This window comes from Pseudorasbora parva, chromosome 3 (assembly GCF_024679245.1).
Source record: "Pseudorasbora parva isolate DD20220531a chromosome 3, ASM2467924v1, whole genome shotgun sequence".
Classification (NCBI taxonomy): domain Eukaryota; kingdom Metazoa; phylum Chordata; class Actinopteri; order Cypriniformes; family Gobionidae; genus Pseudorasbora; species Pseudorasbora parva.
In genome coordinates this window covers 53,653,102-53,677,557 of record NC_090174.1, presented here as the reverse complement: position 1 = coordinate 53,677,557, position 24,456 = coordinate 53,653,102, and the positions used below count along the sequence as shown (strand labels likewise).

The following is a 24,456-nucleotide window of genomic DNA, read 5'->3' as shown; positions in this document are numbered from 1 at the left end:
AAAGCAATAGGAGGAAACAAAAAAGTGATTGGATTAAAGGCAGGACGAGGATCAACATTGGACCAGCGTTTGCTCGTTGGCGTGAGCTGAAGGAGGCGTGCCCGACCGATGCTGTCCTGCTTGTTATGGTTATTACCTGCCACTCAAACATTGAACTGAAGTATCATAGATTCTGTAAAACGGTAACCAATAGACTATACGCTACTATAATGATACTGGCTTGTAAACGTGAGTGCCGCGATCATTTGGCGTTTGAAAAAAATAAAACCCATGAAATTATATTCATATGACATGTTGAAACATATGCCACTGTACCTGGGACGAGGACATTTCACACGCGACGCCAGCACAACACCTGCATGTGAACTCCTCCTGCAGTGTTTAGGGTAACTATAAGTGATGCGCGGGTCGGCTTTTTTTCCAACCCGCGGGTCCCGCTTTTATGAAATTATTTGGCTGTATATATTTTTACAACTGCCCCGCACCCGCGATCATTAAATAGATATACGGGTCCTCGGATTATGAAAGGACCCGCACATCACTAGTTCAGGGCTATCATGGTTGTCATGTCAACAAATGCACGCATGCATCCCCTGCATAGACAGTAAAAGAAAGATCCCCTGATGTAGGATGACAGAGTTTACGACAGGACAATACTGCTTCCCAACTGTAGGGGGACCCTGAGGGCAAAAGTTACCTAGTGCTGCTTTAACTGAGACTTGTGTTTTTAGACATTTAAAAGGCTGTTGTGTCGACCTTTATTTATTGCAATATTGAGGTGTTTTATTTCGAGGTAAGAAAAAAATAAACATGATTCCTCTCCTTACAAATCAACCGTTTCTTGTTTTTTACTGCCATGACTCTTAGGTGTGAGTGTTAGTGCAGAATTTTTGTCAAAGGTGCTGTACGTGACTGCAATATTCTGTTTGGCTTAAAAGACCAGTAGGCTTTAGGTCAGGTAGTAAAAAGTTTATACATGGTATTCCAAACCATTCACAGAACCTTTAAATGTTGGTATTAACTAATAGCATGTTAAATGTATTATAAACCACATTTCACAAAGGAAAAATTAAAAGAGATTTGTAGACAATCCATCACCCACGGTAACTCACCTCTCTTACATAACGTATGCACAAAAAAATAAAGCCACAATACAGTCTGCTGATGTTACACAATTTATTAAGGCATAGTTCCCACAGGACTAACAGAACAGCTCAATGATTACAGTATAACATACGTGAGTTGACTGTTGTGTTGATCTGCTTATAATTATATTATGCCATAACTGCATTAATGACAAGCACTGACATAACTCACAACAGCGGCACAGAATCACTAGAAGGGTCCGGAATAAATAAAGGACTATCATATTCATAAAGTGCAGTAGATCCAGAACCAGGTCATATCTATTTTTTTATTTATTTATTTTATTTATCAAAAGAAAAAAAAAAGAAATTATATTTTGCTTAAAGAATTAATATATGCATAGTGGAAAAAAACTTCTAATTCTCATTATGCAATTTTTTTATACTGAGTGGTATTATTTGTCCTTGTTGCACTTTATTTTTATTTATTTCATTTACAAGAACCTGATAAAATAATGTATTGAAGAATATTTTGGCATTAAAAAAGGCAAAAAAGGAAATGGGTGGCCATAAAATTAGTTAATTTTCTTTATGCAATATAACATTTATATAATTTTTTAATGAAAAGTCACCTGGACACGTTTTTGTGAAATTCATCCTAATAGGAGTGGTGTTTTCAAAGCTTTCATCATGTGGGACACATAATTGTATGTCTAATTAAACAACATTGTGGGCCATCAACTAATTTAATGTGCAGATTTTGCACTACCAAATAGAATTATTTGCAAAAATATTTGCACATTAAAACGAATGAAAGTGAACAATCACCCAGCATGTTTTTCAAACACAATTTGGTAAAAATCTAGAGGAATGTGACGCAGCGAACAGGAGGGGTGTGAAGCAGAAATAAAAGGGTTTGAGGGAGGTGCTGGATGAAAAGGGAAGGAAATGGAGCAGAAGCGTTAATGAAAAAACTCATAAGGTATTGGATGGCACGTGAAAGGGGAGGAGACTATATATCAGAGCTCATCTCAGTGCACTGTTTGTCTGATATGTGTGATGCCAGCGAGTCAATGATGTCCAACAGCAGCGGTTGGCTGAGCGATCGCAAGTTGGGGAGCTTGGACACCTTCAGGGAAGGAAGGAGAACCAAAGAAATGAATAGTAAACAACACAGGCCATGCAGTAGACCGCAAATAAACAGCCAAACTTAAACTGATAAGCTAACAGGGCCAAATAGCACCAGGATGTCAAACGTTTAGGAAATTATGTTCACAAAGGCACTCAATGGCATTTAAAAATACAATAATTGTTTAGTGTAACTGAAAGTCTGATAAATTATTACTATTGAAGTATATTTAAGTTATTGATAACACTGATAACATGATAAATAGGTCTAAATGCATATCAATTTTGTCTTACAGTAGATAGTTACAGATGTCTCCATATTGAAAAAAACAACCGCAGCTTGTAGAGGTTATCCAAGTGGCACTGAATATTTTTTTGGCGACGTGTATTTACCCGTGGCGAGGTAGCCAGCACACACTTAGAGCCGTGGTCAATAGAACACCCACCTTGGTGAACTGATGGACTATAATATGCAGGCAGTGCTTCTTCATGTCCAGAGCTTGGGTCTTGTCAGCCGCCTCCAAGATCTGAGGATAAAGAAGGGATGATAGCATGTGACTGCTGTTCTTTATTATCAAAGGGTTTGAACATTATGACATGCACTAATGTTCAAAAGTTTAGGGTTAGTGAGATTTTGAAAGTATGCTCACTTATGCTCACCAGGGTTCCTACATATTTTCCAATTCAAAATTCCCTACTTTTTTTTCATACTCAAATTTCCAAACCTCCTTCCAAATGATTTTCCAGACCATATTTAAAAGGAAAATTCTAACATTAATTACTCACCTTCATGTTGTTTGTTGAAGCTCATAAGACTTAGAACAAATCCGGAACACAAGTGAAGATATTTTGTATGAAATCCGAGGGCTCTCTAACCCACCAGATTGATATTAAAGACATCAGTAAAAACTGTAAACAGTAAAAAGTGCTGCACTGTTTACACCAGGTCAACAGCATAGAAGACTGGTACAGACGAGAAGAGATTGTTGAATAAACTGTCATTTGTTGTTTTGTTTTTTTGCGTACAAAAATTATTCTCATCGCTTCATAACATTAAGGTTGAACCACTGGACTCACATGGACTATTTTAAAGGGGGGGTGAAACACTCAGTTTCAGTCAATCTCATGTCAATCTTGAGTACCTATAGAGTAGTATTGCATCCTTTATATCTCCGAAAAGTCTTTAGTTTTATTATATTTATTAAAGAAATATAGGCTGTACCGAGTCTTTCCGGAAAAAAAACGAGCGTCTGGAGGTGTATCGTGTGGGCGGAGCTAAAGAATGACGATCGCGAACAAAGCGGTGACGTCCTCAAGCGTGGAGAAACCCATCGCTATCTCAGCTAATACAGATATGACCCAGAGTCAAATCTGAGGCAGAAATAAATTGAACAGGAGAAACAGCAACATCAGGACGTCCGTCTCTGTGGTATGTACTGTATTTAGTGGCCTGTCAACATTTCTTGTGTCTTTACTCGCAGTGTATGAGGACATGATTCGGTTTATGGACTATTGTATGCGACTAGACCTTAGAAGTAGCAAGCAAAACGGTTTTGCACGTCAGACTAGTGTAACGTTATACAACAGAGAACAGCAATGGAGTAACGTTAGCGCATTTGAATAATGAAGCACGCGATCGTGTCGTTTACTGATGTTTACTCATGCGAAGGTAACTTAGCCAATAGTAGAGACATTTGAAGCAGTTTTACTCACCAGCTGCTTCCAAAGCAGGACCGAACCTTTATCGCTGGGACCGCTCTGTCAAAAACACACTTCTTTGGTATGATTTGGTGAAGTCCTGTGACAGCAGTGGCGTGTAAATCCACTTTGAGACGCGACTGAAACGATGTTGTGAAGCTTCCCGTCATTTCTGCGTTCAAATCGGTTCAAATGCAGCGCTGCCTTCCCGGAATGCTGTGCTGAAGCGTTGAAGTCGCTCGACGTCACCCATTGGAATAAAGTGGAGCGCGGCGCGCGACAGAAGTGTTCACGGACGACTGGATCTGCACCTGAGAGACTGTTTACAGCGTGCATTTCCTCTCTCTCACTCTAGTCACGTGCGCGTGCGGCCACCCTACCGGGAGAAGAGCCCGAACGGCCCATACAAGGACCTTCCGATCTATTAACGTCAAGTAGACCCATACTCGAAAAAAAACTCTCCGAAACCGGAAGGAGTATTTTTGACACAGAAATACTCCATCAAACGTCCAACATTAGTTTTTGAAACTTTGTCTATGTTTAGGATGGGAATCCAAGTCTTTAACAGTGTAAAAAGCTCAGTATGCATGAAACAGCATTTCACCCCCCCCTTTAGTTATCTCTTTACTACCTTTCTGGGCCTTTAAAATGGTCGTTGTGTTGCAGTCTATGGAGGGGTTAGGGTCAGGGATGGAAATAAGCACCCGCCACCAGAGAAAGACGACGCATATCCCTGAATTAGGTCTTAAAGGGGCAGCAGCCTTTACTCTGTTTAATGTCAAACAAAAGATAAGGACATCACTCACTGCTCTTGATTGAATAGATTTTGTAAGTTTAATAAGGATTGATCTTTAATTTAAAGAGCTAAATATACAGTTATTTTACATTTGGTTACTTTATTCAATTTCTGCACCTTTCTGCAGACCAGTAGTCCTGTACATTATTATTTAATGTACACATGAACAAGTTAAATATTTTAGTTTGAATTTTATTTTATACTGTACATTGTTGCAATATGCCAAATAAATATTTGCATAATTTATTATTCAAAACTTTAATATTAATTTATCCAATGGCAATGCCTTGATTTTTAGTGAAGTTACACAGTCATAGCATTAGCCATAAATGTAATGGTACTAATAATTGGCATAATTTCTTTTGGTGTTTTGGTTTTCTGCCTTTTTTTTCTTCTTTTTCAGTTTTGGCCAAGGATTTTGATTTCGTTGCATCCCTACTGACAATGTTCTGCTCGGTATGTCGTCAACATGCTTCAAAAGATGCCAAAACAAATAGTTTCATTGTTGGGACTAAAAACCTAAAACTGGAAGCCATAAAAGACCACGAATCATCGAACCATGAGCGCACAGAGCACTACAAATTTAATGAAATGTATATCAGTTCATGGTTTGTGTGTGTGTATAAGAGAGAAAGAGGTTCATGCAGCATTATCTCAAAGTGATAATGTGCTTACATGATGAGTAAAAACCTAAAACTTGTATATATTTATGTCTGACACATCAGTTTGAAACTGCAAATGTGGTTGGATATTGCACGATCACCAAACAGCAAGGTACATTCTAATTTAGATGACCGTTTGCTTTCTCGGTTGCTGGTTTGAGTGGCATAAGCACATCCATTTAGTGCAGTTCAAAACAGAATCACTTATGGTAAAGACAAGCAGTTTTGCATAATGAAATTGTGTGCCTTGAATTCTTAAGTGTTTGAAAATCACGAAACTTTTGCCCTGAAAACACTCTGATTGTATGATATATACATTTTTTTTTAAATTCTTTACAAAAACACGCCGACTTTTTGGGACTTTAGCTTATTCACGATATCCCCCAGAGTTAAATAAGTCCATACATACCATTCTCATCTCCATGCGTGCCATAACTCTGTCTGACTCTTCCATACCATTTTCCTATTTACAGTGAGGAAAATAAGTATTTGAACACCCTGCTATTTTGCAAGTTCTCCCACTTGGAGATCATGGAGGGGGTCTGAAATTGTCATTTTGTTTTTGTAGGTGCATGTCCACTTTGAGAGATATAATCTACAATTTAAAAAAAATCCAGAAATCACAATATATGATTTTTTTAAACTATTTGTTTGTATGATTCAGCTGCAAATAAGTATTTGAACACCTGTCTATCAGCCTGTCCACCTCCACTCCATTTATTATCCTAAATTAGATGCACCTGTTTGAGGTTGTTAGTTGCATTCAGACACCTGTCCACCCCATACAATCAGTAAGAATCCAACAACTAACATGGTCAAGACCAAAGAGCTGTCCAAAGACACTAGAGACAAAATTGTACACACAAGGCTGGAAAGGGCTACAGGGAAATTGCCAAGCAGCTTGGTGAAAAAGGGTCTACTGTTGGAGAAATCATTAGAAAATGGAAGCTAAACATGACTCTCAATCTCCCACGGACTGGGGCTCCATGCAAGATCTCACCTCGTGGGGTCTCAATGATCCTAAGAAAGGTGAAAAATCCGCTCAGAACTACAAAGGAGCAGGACAATGACCTGAAAAGAGCTGGGACCAACGATTCCAAAGTTACTGTTGGTAATACACTAAGACGTCATGGTTTGAAATCATGCATGGCACGGAAGGTTTCCCTGCTTAAACCAGCACATCCAGGCCCGTCTTAAGTTTGCCAGTGACCATTTGGATGATCCAGAGGAGTCATGGGAGAAAGTCATGTGGTCAGATGAGACCAAAATAGAACTTTTTGGTCATAATTCCACTAAACGTGTTTGGAGGAAGAAGAATGATGAGTACTATCCCAAGAACACCATCCCTACTGTGAAGCATGGAGGTGGTAGCATGTTTTTTCTGCACATGGGACAGGGCGACTGCACTGTATTAAGGAGAGGGTGACCGGGGCCTGTTAAAGCGAGATTTTGGAGAACAACCTCTTTCCCTCAGTTAGAGCTTTGAAGATGGGTCGAGGCTGTGTCTTCCAACATGACAATGACCCGTAACACACAGCCAGGATAACTTAAGGAGTGCCAGGGCCGGCGTTTGCTATAGGCGAGCTAGGCGGTCGCCTAGGGCGACAATTGTGTTAGGGGCGCGAGCGCGCTCTAGTGCCGCCCATTACTTCACATTAAGCATATAATCGGAACAAGCGAAATACAACATAATGTTCATGAAACATGATCATCATAGGGAGCCCCCTCAGCCACACGTTTAATTACTTATCAACCTGATTATTGGATTGAATTGATGGTGATTATTGATTATTAGTTCAGGCGTTAGGTCAGGCAAGTGCTCATCTTGCGCGTTTTTGTATAAATTTTATAAATATTATTAATATTGTCACTAAGCTATCACTTGCTAGTTTTCTGCATAATTACTATACGTACTGCAAACATAACTTCACTGACAATAATCTACAATAACCTACATGGATGTCATTTAAATATCAAAAGTCCAGTTCGTTATGAATATGGATAACGTATGCACGTTAGTTATAAAAAGTACAAACGCTCTCTACGTGGGCGTCGGAAGGAAATAAATACGGCCTCTCTGTTTTTTTTTTTTTTACTGGAGCAGCCTAACGATAGATACCATATTATTTACATTAAACACAAATATGCTGTGTTCACTAAATTCTTTTCAGTGGCTGTAGTGTAGTGGTAAGACGCATGGCATAAAGATTTGATGCAGATCGATCAGAGGTTCGATCCTGCCTTTTACCACACTCGCTCTATTCCCTTTTCCCATCACATATCAGATCGGAAAGGCATTTATTTTCAATAAAAAGTGAGAAAATGTTTGAAAAGTGGAAATAAAGCGTCGAACGTGTTTAATAATAAGTGCTTCTCGGTTAGGGGTAGGCCTAGGAATACAGACGTGCTGAATTAGAATAGAGACGATAAAAGTGAGTGGGGTGGGGTGGGGTGGGGTGGGGGGCGCAAAACTCCATCTTGCCTAGGGCAACCAAAGAGCTAGAGCCGGCCCTGAGTGGCTCTATAAGAAGCATATCAACGTTCTGGCGTGGCCTAGCCAGTCTCCAGACCTAAACCCAATAGAGGATCTTTGGAGGGAGCTCAAACTCCGCGTTTCTCAGTGACATGCCAGAAACCTGACTGATCTGGAGAAGATCTGTGTGGAGGAGTGGGCCAAAATCCCTCCTGCAGTGTGTGCAAACCTGGTGAAAAAACTACAGTAAACTTTTGACCTCTCTAATTGCTACTGTACCAAATATTACCATTGATTTTCTCAGGTGTTCAAATACTTATTTGCAGCTGTATCATACACATAAATAGTTTAAAAAATCATACATTGTTATATCTGGATTTTTTTTAGATTATGTCTCTCCCAGTGGACATGCACCTACTATGACAATTTCAGACCTCTCCATGATTTCTAAGTGGGAGAAAATAGCAGGGTGTTTAAATACTTATTTTCCTCACTGTACATTTTGTGATGAGTACAGTTGCATTGTGTACCAAGACTGACAGAAAATTGAAATTTGCGCTTTTTCTAGACCGATAAGGCTAGGAACTATACTCTCATCCCTGCGTAATAATCACTGTGCCACTGCATCCATGGCACGGCAGCAAAGTTCCTGTATTATGAGGCAGGAATGAGCTGCTCAAAAAAATATTTCTTACTATTAAAATTGAAAACAGTTGTGCTGCTTAATATTTGTGTAAACTGCTAAAAAAAACAATAAAAAATAAAAAAGTTCAGGATTTATTTTCTGTAAGATAAAACATCTTTAATGTCACCATTTAAATACATCCTTGCTGTATAAAGTATTAATTTCTTACTGGCGTAAACCTTTTGAATGGTAGTGTATGATATATAATACATACCTGTAAGACATTCTCTACAGTAACGTTCATCTCCAGATTTTGCTTGCAGTAGGCCTGCAGTCTGTTGTTGGAGAAACCGTAGTAATAAGGTGCTGCAAACAGGTATCTGTGCACTAGTTAAGGGCAAACACATTTAAAATTTGATACAGCTCTGGTCCCTCCTTCAATGGAATTCTTCAATCCGTTTCATCATCTGCCAGGTGAAAAACTGCAAGTCTGATCGTTAGCAGAAGTGACCTACCTCTCCTTAACAAGCTACTCTATTTGAGGTATCATTCATGTCTCTAACATGTGAGGGATGGGTTTCATTGAAATGTTTGTTAATATGACAAATAAACATACAAAAATAAAAAGCATTAAGACAAAGCATTATGCATGCTCTTAGAAAGAAAGATTGCACATTACAATATAAAATGTAGGACATGAAGCGGTAATGAGGATACAGTGAGTCCTCTGGAGGCATGTTGACGTCCCCATAATAAATGTAGCGCAGCATAGACTCAAAGGCCTGTGTACTAGGAACCATTTCACCTATTGAAATGTTCACCTGTCCGTCCTCTGGCATGAAGGAGCGGAACATGGCCTCAAAATAACTGAGAAAGAATTGAAGCAGTGATCAACTGGTAAATTAAAAAACACAGTCAAAATGATCAAAACATGTTTGAAATGCCTTACTAGATTCTATTTATGTGGGAAAATTAAATAATGAAGTAATATGCAGTATAAATACTGTGCACTTTGCTTTACCCAGATGACTTACTGCATAATCAAAGCAGTGCTATTCCTGTTGTTAATTGAAAAAAAATGTTAATTGATTATTTTATTTTATTTGTTACTTTCAGTAAATATTTTTAATTAGTTGCCAATGTAAAACTGTTTACTGTCCATTTGCTTAAGGTTTGATGTACTAAAATGAGTAAAACTAAATTTAAATAACGAAACAAAAACGGAAATAATAACAAAAAAAGTAATAATATATTAACATTAAACTAATAAGACAAAATTAAAAACAGACAAATAAAGACAACCAAAATTGCTAAAATGAAAATGGAAAATAAACACATTCAAAATATGAATAAATACTATATCAATGACACTAAAATATGAGATCATTGCTGTCAACTTGACCTTCCCTTTCCAGGGTGATGAATGAAATATAAGTTATATCAACAGTGATTTAACTGACTTTTAAAAATTGGAAGACTAAAAAACTAAAATTCATGTTTTTTTAATACATACTGCTCTAAACTAATAATTCAAATAGTATGCAGTAAATGTAGTTTAATACTATCTAGTATACAGTGTTGTTATAGGCCCTAGTGACTATGGTGTCGATTACCTGGAGCGAGCAGCAAGTATAGCCTTATGTGCAGGGCGAGGGTGACCATCTAGCAAAAGGATGATGTCACAGAACTCATGGCCCGCCCCCTCTAGACAAGCCTTCATGTCCTGCACCAGAGATGTGCCTGTAACAAAGAAACGGCATTATGATTTTTTAGAGCCATATTCCTGTTTTTTTACTTTAAAGGGTTACTTTAGCGATTAGCATATGGCTTTGTATCAGTAGAAACTCTGGAGTATATTCAAATGATCGTGCTCCCCCCTCTTATATCCCCCTGAGACGAGAGATTTATGCATTATATGTCTGGAAAAATTCCTCTCGTGACGCAAATTGACGATATTTGCATCATCTTTGGAATGTTTGCCCAGAGGCTAAAGACTACAGCCAGCAGAGGGAGCCATTTCCTCATGTTTTCAACTCGCGCACGGGGAATGGGAGATCACACTTACAGCACAACTGGCAGCTACAGGCATTAATTTAAACGGATGCTGAGCAATGTCATTGTTTTAACTTTTCAAATTAATTTCTATGAAAGTTAAGCTTCCAAAGGCATGAACTGAAAACACGCCAGACTGAACACGCGTTGTGAATGTATGCCGCGAATGTGGTCGCGATTATCTCAGCTCTCATCACGAGAGCTCATTCAGCTCATTTATGACGTTAAATGTAATCTGACTCCTAATCTGAGTTAGTGCTGTGAGACTCACGCGGCGACTCGATCATTATATTGAATAGACACGTTCAGTATTTAATTGTACTTTCTGAACTCAGACACTGTAATCCAGTCGTGGTGGCTTTGGGAATGGCCTCACAGGGCAACGAAGCATTCTGGGAATTGTAGTCTTTCATCCCCATGAGAGAAAAATACATTTTCTGTCTTTTCTCAGTCTAGAAGGCAAAAAAATAATTTCCCATTTCTACTACATTAATGACCCAGTTTAAATACAGATTCATCTTTCCAGCGCTGAAGTACCCCTTTAAAGTGAATGTGCTTGCAAGGAAAGGGCAAAGAGTGTGTGCTTATTTTCACCTATGTCAACCGGCTGATCCGAATAGATTCTGGGCGGAGGCTGCTGTTTGCGTCTCACTATCTCCACGATCAGCGGAGTGGACAGGTGCTCAAACTCTTTTGTCATGATGACCTGGTTAAAGTGACTCTCCTTGACCACAAAGTTCAGGCAATGTTCCTGTGGGATGGAAATATAGATACAGAAGAGAATTTGACTTTCTAAAGAGGTTAGTTTGTGCTCAGGTGTGTCTTCAACTTTACCTTGAGCTGGTCCAGCTGAAGTTTATTTGCGTTTTCACACACACTCAGGACGTTCTGCAGATCGACCGATGCCTCAATGTACTGAACACAAAGCTGCTCCAGTCTGGACAGTTTAAAACTCAAAGCAAGTTTATAAACGTCCATGATCAACAGCACATCCTGCACATGACCTTGTGGAGAGAGAGAGGAGGAAGACTCTTACAGAAGAGTTCTTTAAAATATGATTGGCAGCATCTGTGCCTTTTATTAAAGTGCCCCAATTATGCTATTTTAAAGCTTGTTCATTTTGTTTTGGAGGTCTCCTGCATTAGGTTTCCATGGGCATGGGCTATAATAGGGGCACTTTATGCAGATCTACAGAAGGCATTTCTGAAGATATGGTGTAACTTACCTCTACGTGGATACTGTATCTTGTCTGTATACAGGAACTGCATCAAAACCTCAAATGGTTGAGCATCTGCCTCTCTGATTGACACTTCCAATAAAGGAAGACCTCTTGAGGGCCTTCCAGAATTGTCCTTCTGACTGCCTGGTCCAGGCTCCTCGCTCTCCTCATTGCATTCGAGTTTACTCTTCTACAAAAAGAGGCCAAATATCATTTACATTCTGATTAGCCAAAATTACAATGTTTTGGAAAGGAAGTTGCATTCCTTTAGAGAACATCTACAAAAACATTTAATATTCAATAAACTGTTATTCGTATTTATTAAAAAAAATAAAAATAAATTAACAATAGGGACTAGGACAATATGGTTTAAAAAAAAAACGGACATTTTAATCAATTTTTAGGTGTTCACCTAAGTGTTCACCCATCTCAAACACACAAAAACACTCAAAATCATGTATTATTATTATTGTAGATACACATTAATTTTAAATGTCCACAAAATGAAAATGAAACATACCTGCTTCTGCCGATCTCTGGCCTGTAGAATCTTCTTTCTGAGCCACTTACAGCGAGCTGTTACAATGGCAATATGACCCAGGACCTTCTCCTCTCTCTGTAAACAGAAAATTAAAAGGAGGTGATTAATTACTAAAACTAAAATGTTTCAGAATGACAATGTGTATCTGATAAAAACATGTAATTGTTTTTACAAGACAAACTAACCTCCCCCAAGATGAACTCTACATCACAGAACTGACGGTTTTCCCACAGTTTGCCATAGTCCTCATGAAGCGTGCACTTTGGATAACATGAAAACTGGGGGGTGGGGTGGGGGGGGTTAAGAACAGTTAAGTAAGTGTTCAATTACATTAGACAAAGCAGATGTATTTCTGGAGGTCAAGCACTCACCTGAAATCTGTACATTTCACCACTGCGTACATTATTGTCCACAGTCCCTCCAAAGATGTACATGGCATCATGGATAACAGCCGCTGCATGGAACAGCCTCCCACTTGGCATCTGAGAGGAACAGTTTAAAATGATATTTTACAAAGAAAAAAACACACCACAAACTAAAAGGGAAACCCTTGTCCCCAAACTACAAGGGAACTCAATTAACTCATCAAAATGAATGGGGAAAACATCCACAAGAGTAATAGATGTTTATAATGTTGTTAGGACTTTATATGTACAGCCAAAGTCATAATTGATCAGATGCTAGGATTAATTTAAATTAATTAACCTGCATGTGTTTTTATATGGCTAGAAACAAATACATTGCCATTCAAAGGTTTGAGATCAGTAAGATTTTTTAAATGTCTTTGAAAGAAGTTTATTACGCTCACCATTAATATGCTGCATTTATTTGACAAAAATACAATTAAAAAAACAGTCTTCTTCTTCTTTTTCTTTCGGCTATTCCCTTCAGGGATCGCCACAGCGAATCATCTGCTTCCATCTAGTCCTATCCTCTGTATCCTCTTCTCTCAGACTGACTACCTTCCTGTCCTCCTTCACTACATCCATAAACCTCCTCTTTGGTCTTCCTCTTGACCTCCTGCCTGGCAGCTCTAACCTCAGCATCCTTTTACTGATATATTCACTCTCCCTCCTCTGAACATCTCAACCTGGCCTCTCTAACTTTGTCTCCAAAACATCTCACATATGCTGCTCCTCTGATGTACTCATTCCTGATCCTATCTATCCTCGTCACTCCCAAAGAGAACCTCAACATCTTCAGCTCTGCTACCTCTAGCTCTTCCTCCGGTCTTTTCCTCAGTGCAACTGTCTCCGAACCATACAACATCACTGGTCTCACTATTGTCCTGTACACTTTTCCTTTCATTCTTGCTGGTACACTTTTATCACACAACAAACCGGACTCTTTTCTCCACCCATTCCAACCTGCCTGCACAGGCTTCTTCACCTCTTTTCCACACTCCCCATTGCTCTGGACTGTTGACCCTAAGTACTTAAAATCCTGCACCTTCTTTACCTCTTCTCCCTGTAACCTCACTGCTTCACTTGGTTCCCTCTCATTTACACACATGTATTCTGTCTTGCTGCAGCTATCCTTCATTCCTCTTCTCTCCAGAGCAAACCTCCACCTCTCTAGACTTTCCTCCACCTGCTTCCTGCTCTCACTACAGATCACAATGTCATCCGCAAACATCATAGTCCATGGAGATTCCTGTCTGACCTCATCTGGCAGCCTGTCCATCACCACCGCAAACAAGAAGAAAAACAGTAAAAAAAAAAAAAAAAACTAAAAAAAACAGTAATATAGTGAAATATTATTACAATTTAAAATAACCGTTTACTATATCTGAATATAGTATTTATTGAAAAATGTATTTATTCCTGTGATGACAAAGCATCCTTACTTCAGTACTCAGTGTCACATGATCCTTCAGAAATCATTGTAATATCCTGATTTGGTGCTCAAGAAACATTTTAGCCTCTTGAACATATGAATAGAAAGTTCAAAAGAATAGCATTTATTTAAAAATATATATTATTTGTAACATTTCTTTACCGTCACTTTTGGTCATTGTAATGCATATTTGCTGAATAAAGGCATTTATCGCTTACTGTCCACAAACTTTTGAATGGTAGTGTAGTGTATGTTAACAAACATTTATTTTTTTAATGGGAATATTATAGATTTGCTGTAATTATGTTAGCTGGAGTTTTCCTCAAATTCCTCTGTGTTCTGTCATACCTCACTGTCAGTGCTGGGCTGAATGACCTCCCAGGTCTGTGAGTCCACGTCATAGCAGTGCAGTTCATTGGGTAGAGTGTTGTCTGCCGCTCCTCCAAACACATACAGGTGACGGTCAAACGCCACCATGGTGTGTCCATAGCGTCTCTGAGGGGGCGGAGGGGAGCCACGCAGTAGGTGCTCAGTTGGGATACGGGTCCATCTGTGGAAAAAATACATTGAAACAGCTTTATAATTCCTCTTTACTTACCACTGAACAGAATTGAAGCAACACTGAACTAAACTGAGCTGAATAATGACACCATTGTCAGCTGTAGTGCTGAAATTGAAGTTGGTTCATAATTTAAGCCAGCCACAATGACAGTTATTTTCCTGTTAAATACCGTGAAGCTTCTTTAAAACAATCCGGCTGTGTTCCCAAAAACATAGTAAGCTTAAGTAGATCATATAGACTTATGTTGGCAATTGTTATGATGATTTTTGGGAAATGTAGCCCTATATTGTATAAAGCATTATATAAATAAAGGTGACTTGAAATAATCAAAACTTGTGTACATACAGTATTACACATAAAATGACATTCATCAATGTGCTCTCTGCCATGCTCACATGTGGCCTTTGAATTCAAACTGAAAGAGGTTGTTGGTGATCTTTGCTCCACTCTGACCAGAGAAGACAAACATTTTATCCCGACATACAGCTACTGGGAAGTTACAACAGGAGGGTGGGATTTCACCACTTTGTTCAATCTAGAAAGAAAAAAACAAAGAAAGTGGTGAATAGTAGAAACAATGTTGAACAAGTTTAAAGGTGAAAAACTCTTAAAGGGATACTTCACCCAAAAATAATAATTATGACATTGATTAATTTAGTTTATCATAAAAATCGACCGTGTCTCTTTATAAAAATTGTGCTTAACCCCTCAATTCCTATGGATTATTTACATTTACATTTACATTTAATCATTTAGCAGACGCTTTTATCCAAAGCGACTTACAAAAAAGGGGAGAGTAATAGAAGCAACGGAACAGACAAGGCCAAAAACCTGTAAGAGCTGTAAGAAATCTCAATTAATTAGCACAATACACAACATTTTTTTTTTTTTTTTTTTTTTAAAGACAGACATCTACAACAAAAACTCACGTCCGCAAAGTGCCGAACACTGGATTTTGATAGCTAAGATAGCTACAACCCATTAGGACTAAGGCTAATAATTACTAAGGCTAATATAATTATTTATTTTAAGCGTCAACGTGGTAGTTACACAGATGAACAAAATCTTACGGGTTTGTGGGTGCATAAATTATGACAATTTTCATTCTTTGGCTGAACCATCCCTTTAAGTAAAAGCTTAAAGTCAAATAATAATTAGTCAAATTTAAAAATTAAACATGCAATGATAGTCACCTCTTCCCAGCATGCCTGCTCACGATCCTGAAGACTGATGGTCCACATGTCATTCAGCCTGTTGAAAACAAAAAGGGTTCATTAATATATTAACAGGAACATTTTAAAAAAGTCCCATAGTTTTAGGTTTAAATAGAATTGTTTGTGTTTCAACAGATTTAAATTTGCCATTCAACGCTTTGTAAAGAGGGGAACAGCATGCTTGCCTGGCATTTCCATCATATCCAGCAAAAATCCAGAGTTTGTCATTATATACGGTGGCTCCATGAGCCGATCTGGCAACCAGACTGGAACATAAACAACAAAAAACTGTCAGACAGACAATAACACAAAATATAGAAAATATAATTGTTGAAACGTATAATTTACCGTCCCTCGACCTTCCATTCTGTCCACTGCCCGGTAGCAAACTTGTACTCAAATAGATCATTTTTGTTTTTCAAGTTAGAGTTTGAATAGATGTCTCCAGTGTAGCCACCTAAAAATACAAGCACAAATACATTACGCATACAGGAAAGGAAAACACAAAATAGAAGGCACATTGAATGTCATCTTTTTTGAATGAATTAATTAATTGAATCAACATTGAACTGACCCGACCTGAATAATGACACTATAAATATCTTCTGTAAATTTGCTTTTAACCAAATTGAACTTGTTACATTATTTCATAACAAATTAACACAATCATTGAACAATGACAGTTTTGTCGTAGCTTTACGGCAAATTTGAATGTCTCATATTTGATGAATTTGCATCATAGATTCAGTTATTTTCCTTTTTATTACTGTGAAGCTGCTTTAAAACAATCTTTATTGTATAATACACTCTATATAAATACAAATGAATTTTTCTTTGATACCTACCAAACACAAACATGCTGCTTCCATACACAACTGCAGAATGATGATATCTTGGCGCTGGTGGTGTGCCAGTAGTAAACGCCCTATTCGATTATATAAATTCATGTTACAAAAAACCCCAAACAAACATATTCACACATATGCGTTTGACATAATGCTCACCGACACCACGAGCAGTCCTTCACGTCAAACCGCAAAAGGTCATTAAGCATGTTCTTGCTGAAATAAATGATCACCAGAATGAGATCTTTCTGCAGCTTTGGAGAGAAAGGAAAACCCTCCTTTGGAGAGGAGGAAAAGCAAAATACTCACCCATTGTCACCTCCAAAAACATAGATGGCATCCCTGTATGCCACAACAGTGTGTTTGCTACGCCTGCAAGAAACAAAGCCTTTTTACAGCTGAACACAAAACACGTTGTTAAAGATGGTGAAAATTTGTAAATAAATAGTGTACCTTGCACCCACAAACTCATCACATGGTGGCAGCCTCCTCCAGCGGTGGACAGTCTCAAAAGGCCCGAAGTTGAGTGTCAAATACTCAACACTGTCAGAGCAACTGTGGTCAAAATCAACACTGGGAGCAACTTTAGATTTACAAGACATGGCTCCAGGAAACCATGACATTCAGTTTACATCTAACAAGGTTTTGCCCAGCCGAGGGACCAAGACAAAAGAAAAATAATTAACTTCTTTGTAGGTTGTCGGACGGTTTGAGCTGTTTTGATCTCATATGAATCATGATTGTTAACAATCTTACCTTCAATACGACTAACGTTAGCTAGCTACAAGTGTATCTGATCGTCTGCCATGTTTATAATACTATAAACGTCTAATATTAATCGTAACGCCTTAAATTAACAAAAAAGACATTTTACATTAAGGACGATATGACAGAAGAGAATAATATAATGGAATATATACAGATAAAAATGATATCTGCTCTAGCTCCTGTGTACGTCAAGGGAGGATAGATTTGATACTACTTGACATGCGCAGATACACAGCTTTGAATGGAGGAGAGCACAGTAGACGTCATCAGAAACATAAAAACAAATAGAATTATTCATATTTTTTATTCGCCACAATTTATATTTTTATTACGAAAACTTAATTGTACTCATTTTTAGACGTACTAAAATAAATAGAAAAAGAGCATAAGTAAAAACGGAAGCACGAGGTTGCATTTTCATTGGTCGAAATTGTGAGGGGCGGGATCAAAGCAGGAAGGTGACTGGAGCTCGCGGGAAACAACACAAAACGCGCCAAATTTCTACGTCGGCACAGAATGAAGAACAGAAATATATATTTACAGTAATAATCAGTGTATCGGTGGCAACGCTAATTGTATTTAAATTTATACGGACACATACCGTCTCTTGTCGTTGTTCGGAGCACATTATTGAAATTCATGCTAACAGAAGGTCTATTATTAGGTGCCTCGCGCTGAAAGTGTGTGAAGAAAGAATTGTATGGAGTGACAGTTTTAACTAATAACAAGTTCTCCTGTATTTGCTGACTGATTTGAGAGTCTTGCAGACTTTTGTCAGCTATGGTTTTACAAAACAGTGGGCGATATAAAGCAGAACGAGGTGGAGATCAGGACAACCAGCAGTAAGTGTGTATAATGTTGACATATTTAAGCCTGTAATGTTTCAATGTTATTTGAAAGTAATTTCAAAGTAAGGTCTGTCTGTTGTAAAGTTGTTGGGTAGTTGACAAAAAACATTTAAAACATTTCTTCTTTTTTGTCAACATTTTAATAGCTTTTTTGGAGTTTACTTAATGTGTCTCAGTAGTGTTATTTATATGGAATGTTTATATATATATATATATATATATATATATATATATATATATATATATATATATATATATACAGTGTATATATACACTTTTATGTTTTTTATTTATATTTTGAGTTTTTTGCAAAATTTTCAGTTTACATTTTAAGTTTTAGTAATTGTTATGTACTTTTGTCTTTTAAATGTATCTAAGTAATGGTATCAATTTTTTTCAGTTAGTAACTTTACTGCTTCAACTTGTTTAATTACTTCTTTATTACATTTAACAAAAATATAGTTTTAGTTAATGATAACACTATATTTTCATCTTATTTTTACGTTTTAGTATTATATGCTTTTGTAATTTTGTAATGTCTAAATTATTGTTGTTTTTTATTTCAGTTAGTAACTTTAATACTTAAATATTTTCATATAGTTTTTCTTCTTTATTACATTTAACAAAATTATATACCATTATATTTAATAATAACACACACAGTTATTTTTGTACAAATATTACATGCACTGTCTCCATTAATATCAGAGTCATCATAACTGTATTTTAGATGATTATCCAAGAATTAGGAAGATATGTTACCTCAAAGATGACACTGTTTATTTATTTTATTTTATTTATCCTTTATTTAACCAGGACATTGAGATATTGCTATATTTTCTTCCAGAGAGACCTGGTGAAGTTGGCAGCACGTTTTCACACAGAGAATCACAAAAATAACAATAAAATTACACAAATTACTGTCAACTGTGCTGTCACTGTCTGTAATGTCAAGCCGACAACTTCTTTTTAGTTTGGCAGAATTGACAATTCGTGCCCTTGGAATTATAAGGTTCTATCTGCGTTCTGAGTAGTTTTGAGATATTGAGATTTAAAGTTTTTGCTTTACATATAGGAAAATTGATATGTGGAGCAAGTTTCTTTCAAACATAAAAATAACAGGGACCCTAAATCTATTCTAAATATACAATATCACAATCTTTTAAATTGTAAATGGGGATTTCTGGAATGGGTCAAATTCAAATGCCTAGATTGAAAACAAATCCTGCAATCTATTAGTTTACCAGCTGTCTTATACACTATATATATTTTATACACTATCTCTTATCTGAGTCTGTCTCTCATTGCTTGCTGTATGACTGCGTTTGCAATTGCCAAAATGTCTGTTTAATGTTAATGACAGGTTTTGTTGCAGTAGATTTCATTTTTGTTGGTTTTTAGGGATGATCCGTCTGCTTTGTCCGCTGTTAAGCGGCTGGAGCGCAGTCAGTTCACTGATGGGATGGACGAGCGCTTTGGATTTGACCGGATGAAGGAGCCTGGTGAGAAAACAGGATGGCTTATCAACATGCACCCGGTAAGAATGAATGTCAGACATTCAAACATCATAATTAGATAATAACTAGTAATCTTGCCAAGATTGTGAAGGTTTTGAACGTTACATTATGTATTTATTCTCAGACTGAGATTCTAGATGATGATAAGCGGATGATCAGTGCCGTGGACTATTACTTCATACAGGAAGATGGAAACAGATTCAAGGTGTGATACTGCAGCAGTTTGCAAATATAAATTTTTATGTCTTTCAAATGTAATATTATACGTTTCTATTTCTGCCACAGAATTAAAAAAAGGTAACTGCAACTTTTTATCTCACAATTTGGTCTTTTTTTCCTCAGAATTGTATGATATAAATTTGTGATTGTGAGATAAAAAGTCACAATTACCTTTTTTATTATGTGGCGGAAACAAGCTTCAATAGGTTTCTCCACTTTTTAAAACATGTATTTTTATTCTTTATGACATTATCAAAGAGCATGTTATGTTGACAAGAGGTCTTGATGTTGTAAGTTTCTCTTGTTGTGTCCACACAGGTGGCTCTTCCATATAAGCCATATTTCTACATAGCTACTAAAAAGGTGAGTTTAAGCTTTTGTACTGAGTGAACACATTTTGGGTTGGATGGATTGAATGGTACTGTATGTCTTTTGTTTCTGTTAAAGAACTGTGAAAGAGAGGTTATCTCCTTCCTGTCAAAAAAGTTCCAAGGGAAAGTTGCAAAGCTTGAAGTTGTCCCGAAGGAAGATTTAGATCTGGTAAGTAAAGTTCTGTCATGCATTCTTTTGTAGTGATTTAATTGCATAATTTATGTTCCTGATTGTCAAGCAATGCAAGACAATTTATTTATAATGCACAGTTAAAACAACAGTTAGTTGACCAATGTGCTGGACATTATAAAAAGCAAACTTACACACCACTAAGTTACATAACAAAGACCATGAGGGTTTCAGCATATCTCTAAAGCCCGAGACAAACTGCATGATTTTCAACTGTCCTAGACTACAGATTGCCATTGTGAAACAATCGTGGTGATTTCTGTCGTCGTAGCTCCTAATCGTTGATCCTACGGTGTTCCGTGAGAAACATTCAAAGATGGCCATTGTTACAGTTTTGCAACCAAAGACTGTCATTTTCTGACAGTATCAGAAATCAGCATGATCCTCTCACAGTGTGTTTACCTCTATGACCTCTACTTCTACTGACCAGCCAATAAAAGCGTAACATGAACTCAATGCGCTAAAACTAAACACTGCCTCAGGCTTATTTCCCTTACATTTTGCCACTTTTTCTTTTTTTCAGCACACATTAAACTACAACTGCCAAAGTGTGATGCATCGTGGTCTTTTTGTTTAACGCTAGCTCATGCTGATTAAGTTTTATTCTTCTTTAGAAACTTGCATCGTAGCCTATGAGTCAATAGGTGTCATCATCGTACAGTCTACATGCATTCACCCAAAAATTGTAATTCTGTCATTAATTACTCAACCTTATGTCATTTCAAACCCGAGTGTTTCAAACTTTCGTTCATCTTCAGAACACAAACGAAGATCTTTTTGATGAAATAGGTCGTAAAACTAATCCAGCTGTTTAGTCCAAATTTTCTGAAGAGACAGAACAGATTGAATTTAGGCTTTTATTCACATATAAACATTCAAAATCTTAAATTTAATTTATACATCCTTTTTATTTTTACTCTGTACTCATCAAATCATTCATTTGATTGTCATTGCATGTATTTAAAAGCCTAATCACCTGGTGGGTCTGAAGAGGAGCTACATCAAACTCTCTTTTAACACTGTGGATGACCTTACTAAAGTGAAAAGGGAGATCTCCCCTGCTGTCCGCAAGAACAGAGAGAGAGAGAAGTCCAATGATGCCTATACAAGCATGTTATCCAGGTACTCACACTTTGGCACCGATAAGAAAGCACACTGTAAATGATGTCCTCCTATTTTGAAACCTTTCTTGCAGCAATGTAAAACAAAACATTTCTATAAGAGATTTAGAAAAGTTGAAAAAAGTTTATTTAAGAAATTAACTTGTAAGACTTTGCACTTGACATTGTTGTCTATTGTTATTCAGACCTATAAATGCCTCTTCTGCATGTTACAGTGCTTTGGTTGGTGGCAGTGTAATGACAGAGGATGATGGTGGCTCGTCGAAGAAGATGACTGAGCAGCTTGACAACATTTTGGACATGCGAGAATATGACGTGCCCTATCACGTCCGTGTTTCTATTGACCTGAAGATTCATGTGGTAAAGAATCATTCCATACAAGCTACATGATTACTTTATAATTATAATAATGTAGCCTCGTTTATATAATATATAAACGAGACCTTGACTGACGGCTCTGTTTTGTGACAGGCTCACTGGTATAATGTGCGGTACAGAGGTAGCGCTTATCCTCCTGAGATTGTGCGCAGGGATGATCTTGTGGAAAGACCTGTAAGAATCTTTCTTCTGAATGTCTTAAGTGTTTAGATGCTTGAGAGTTTTGATGATTTTGTGTCAGTAATGTCATTTACATTTATTCACTGAGTATCCTGCATTAATTATTATGAATCCCTGAATCACGGCTGTATTTTTCTTTCTTTCCAAGGATCCTGTAGTGTTGGCGTTCGATATTGAGACCACTAAACTCCCTCTAAAGTTTCCTGATGCTGAAACAGACCAGATCATGATGATATCATATATGATAGATGGGCAGGTAATGTATTTTGCACTCTTACGATAGGCGATGTCATTTAATTGTCAGTTTTATTCATGCAGTATTTTCATTTTATCAGCCTCTTTCATATGTTTAATTCTTGATATGGTTTATAATGTACATTTGTGTATTATTTTCCCAGGGATACCTCATCACAAACAGAGAAATTGTCTCTGAGGACATTGAAGACTTTGAGTTTACCCCTAAACCTGAATACGAGGGCCCTTTCACTGTATTTAATGAACCTGATGAGGTAAGGTTGAAAATTATGTGCATTGTTTACCAGACTTTTACTGAGTGAAAAAAAACTAAATTGTCAAACTCCTTTTTTGTTGTTTGGTAAATATTTGCCTTCCCTATTTCAAAAATTTTCAATCTGCTCGCAGGCCGGTCTCATTCAGCGATGGTTTGAGCACGTCCATGAGACCAAGCCTAACATTTTTGTCACTTACAACGGAGATTTTTTTGACTGGTAGGACATGCTTTAAGATTATTATTGATGGAGTATGAGATTATATCACATCAAATACTGTTGCCTTTTTATTTTTTTATTTGGCATTTACATGTTTTTACAAGTAGCATGTAATCGTGGTGAATTTGTGTCTCAGGCCATTTGTAGAGGCCAGGGCGGCCCAACTTGGCCTGAATATGTATCACGAGATTGGTTTCCAGAAGGACAATCAGGGAGAATATAAAGCCAGCCAAGCTATTCACATGGACTGCCTCAGGTAAGAGCAGCCGAAATGTTGTCTTAAAAGAGATGAAAAGTACCCACACTTTTCTAAATAAATTGCTGATGTATGACTTTATACGAGTTCATAGACCCTGTCTCACCCTTTCGCTTCATTCAGGTGGGTAAAGAGAGACAGTTACCTGCCTGTAGGAAGTCATAACCTCAAGGCTGCAGCAAAAGCTAAGTTAGGTTATGACCCCGTAGAGCTGGACCCAGAGGAGATGTGCCGTATGGCTACTGAAGAACCACAGGTGCTCTTGCTCTACTCCCCACCTTTCACACTCATTGATCATTTACATCGATGACTGTTCACTTAAACCAGGGGTGTCCAAATTATGGCCGGGGGATGAATTTCAAATGGCCTGCAGCTTGTCTATTAAAATGCATCACATGTGGCTCACCATGCTTAATTTACAAATCATGCAGTTTCACAGTGTCAACACAAGGTGACAGCACCAGATCTTAAGCCAGGTTTCGCAGTAAACCATGAAAGAAACAAAATTTGATGAATGATGTGTAGCCATTTCTGTTGCTTATGAGAAACATTAAATGCGTCACAAGCGTAGCAAAATGTCACTACTCGTTGAGTCATTTGAACCGTACCAAACAAGGACCAATTTAAACAATTTATTAGATCTGCCCAAAAGTTAGCACCGCACAAGCTCAAAACAAATGTGTGACAAAGATGTCAGGCAAAATATAAATTAATTTTGAACACCTATTTTGATTAACACCACACATAGTCCATACTATGTCAATCTGAGTTTTTTTCTTAACCACCCACAACTGTAACAAGAGGTTTATCTGGCCAGTTTCTATTTTCATTGTGTTGTGTGGCCAACAATAAAATCATTGGTGCAACATAGCTGCATATATTAAACATCAAATGTTATGTTATGAGTGACTATGAATTCGTTACTTTGTCCATCATTTACTTAATGTTTACTGCATTATGTGCTGCTGTATTGTTTTTCAGACTCTAGCCACCTATTCAGTGTCTGACGCTGTGGCCACATACTACCTTTACATGAAATATGTTCATCCCTTCATTTTTGCCCTCTGCACCATTATTCCTATGGAACCTGATGAGGTCTGTATTCATGAATTCTTGTTTTTATTTTTACTACATTGAGCTATAT

At 37.4% G+C, this 24,456-nt stretch overlaps 2 protein-coding genes across 3 annotated transcripts in view; one reads left to right on the top strand and one right to left on the bottom strand.

Annotated features, from left to right (window-relative positions):
- Positions 1 to 1,162: 1,162 nt before the first annotated feature.
- Positions 1,163 to 17,715, bottom strand: lztr1 (leucine zipper like post translational regulator 1). Of its 2 annotated transcripts, XM_067439484.1 has the most exons (21): positions 17,493 to 17,715; positions 17,190 to 17,370; positions 17,046 to 17,108; positions 16,896 to 16,952; positions 16,737 to 16,816; positions 16,240 to 16,348; positions 16,077 to 16,157; positions 15,871 to 15,928; positions 15,073 to 15,212; positions 14,464 to 14,665; positions 12,651 to 12,761; positions 12,465 to 12,557; positions 12,259 to 12,354; positions 11,745 to 11,928; positions 11,354 to 11,523; positions 11,114 to 11,270; positions 10,081 to 10,207; positions 9,185 to 9,334; positions 8,742 to 8,847; positions 2,660 to 2,740; positions 1,163 to 2,214 (listed from the first exon to the last, which is right to left on the bottom strand). In XM_067439484.1, the coding sequence occupies exons 2-21, from the start codon at positions 17,357 to 17,359 to the stop codon at positions 2,098 to 2,100; spliced, it is 2,352 nt and encodes a 783-aa protein (XP_067295585.1). In that variant the 5' UTR covers positions 17,360 to 17,370; positions 17,493 to 17,715; the 3' UTR covers positions 1,163 to 2,097. The 2 variants fall into 2 exon arrangements, with proteins under 2 accessions (XP_067295585.1, XP_067295584.1); XM_067439483.1 differs by having other exon boundaries at positions 17,190 to 17,715.
- A 234-nt stretch (positions 17,716 to 17,949) lies between these two features.
- pole (polymerase (DNA directed), epsilon) overlaps positions 17,950 to 24,456 on the top strand; it is a 31,660-nt gene continuing 25,153 nt past the window's right edge. The window contains exons 1-14 of the mRNA XM_067439482.1: positions 17,950 to 18,346; positions 19,754 to 19,889; positions 19,994 to 20,074; positions 20,407 to 20,451; positions 20,536 to 20,628; positions 21,617 to 21,771; positions 21,986 to 22,130; positions 22,242 to 22,322; positions 22,477 to 22,584; positions 22,727 to 22,837; positions 22,971 to 23,056; positions 23,193 to 23,312; positions 23,436 to 23,568; positions 24,294 to 24,407. Coding sequence (XP_067295583.1) covers positions 18,285 to 18,346; positions 19,754 to 19,889; positions 19,994 to 20,074; positions 20,407 to 20,451; positions 20,536 to 20,628; positions 21,617 to 21,771; positions 21,986 to 22,130; positions 22,242 to 22,322; positions 22,477 to 22,584; positions 22,727 to 22,837; positions 22,971 to 23,056; positions 23,193 to 23,312; positions 23,436 to 23,568; positions 24,294 to 24,407 — 1,470 coding nt within the window. The 5' untranslated portion in view covers positions 17,950 to 18,284. The remainder of the gene's footprint in view (positions 18,347 to 19,753; positions 19,890 to 19,993; positions 20,075 to 20,406; positions 20,452 to 20,535; positions 20,629 to 21,616; positions 21,772 to 21,985; positions 22,131 to 22,241; positions 22,323 to 22,476; positions 22,585 to 22,726; positions 22,838 to 22,970; positions 23,057 to 23,192; positions 23,313 to 23,435; positions 23,569 to 24,293; positions 24,408 to 24,456) is intronic.

Bases quoted from the DNA above. Each gene is read 5' to 3' on its own strand.
- lztr1 (XM_067439483.1), bottom strand. From the start codon at position 17,359: ATGTCATGGTTTCCTGGAGCCATGTCTTGTAAATCTAAAGTTGCTCCC. The intron at 16,953-17,045 runs GTGAGTATTTTG...CATTTATTTCAG, and splicing joins GTTTTTGGAGGTGACAATGG to CAAGAACATGCTTAATGACC. The intron at 11,929-12,258 runs GTATGTTTCATT...CTCTTTTTGTAG, and splicing joins CCAGAGATCGGCAGAAGCAG to AAGAGTAAACTCGAATGCAA.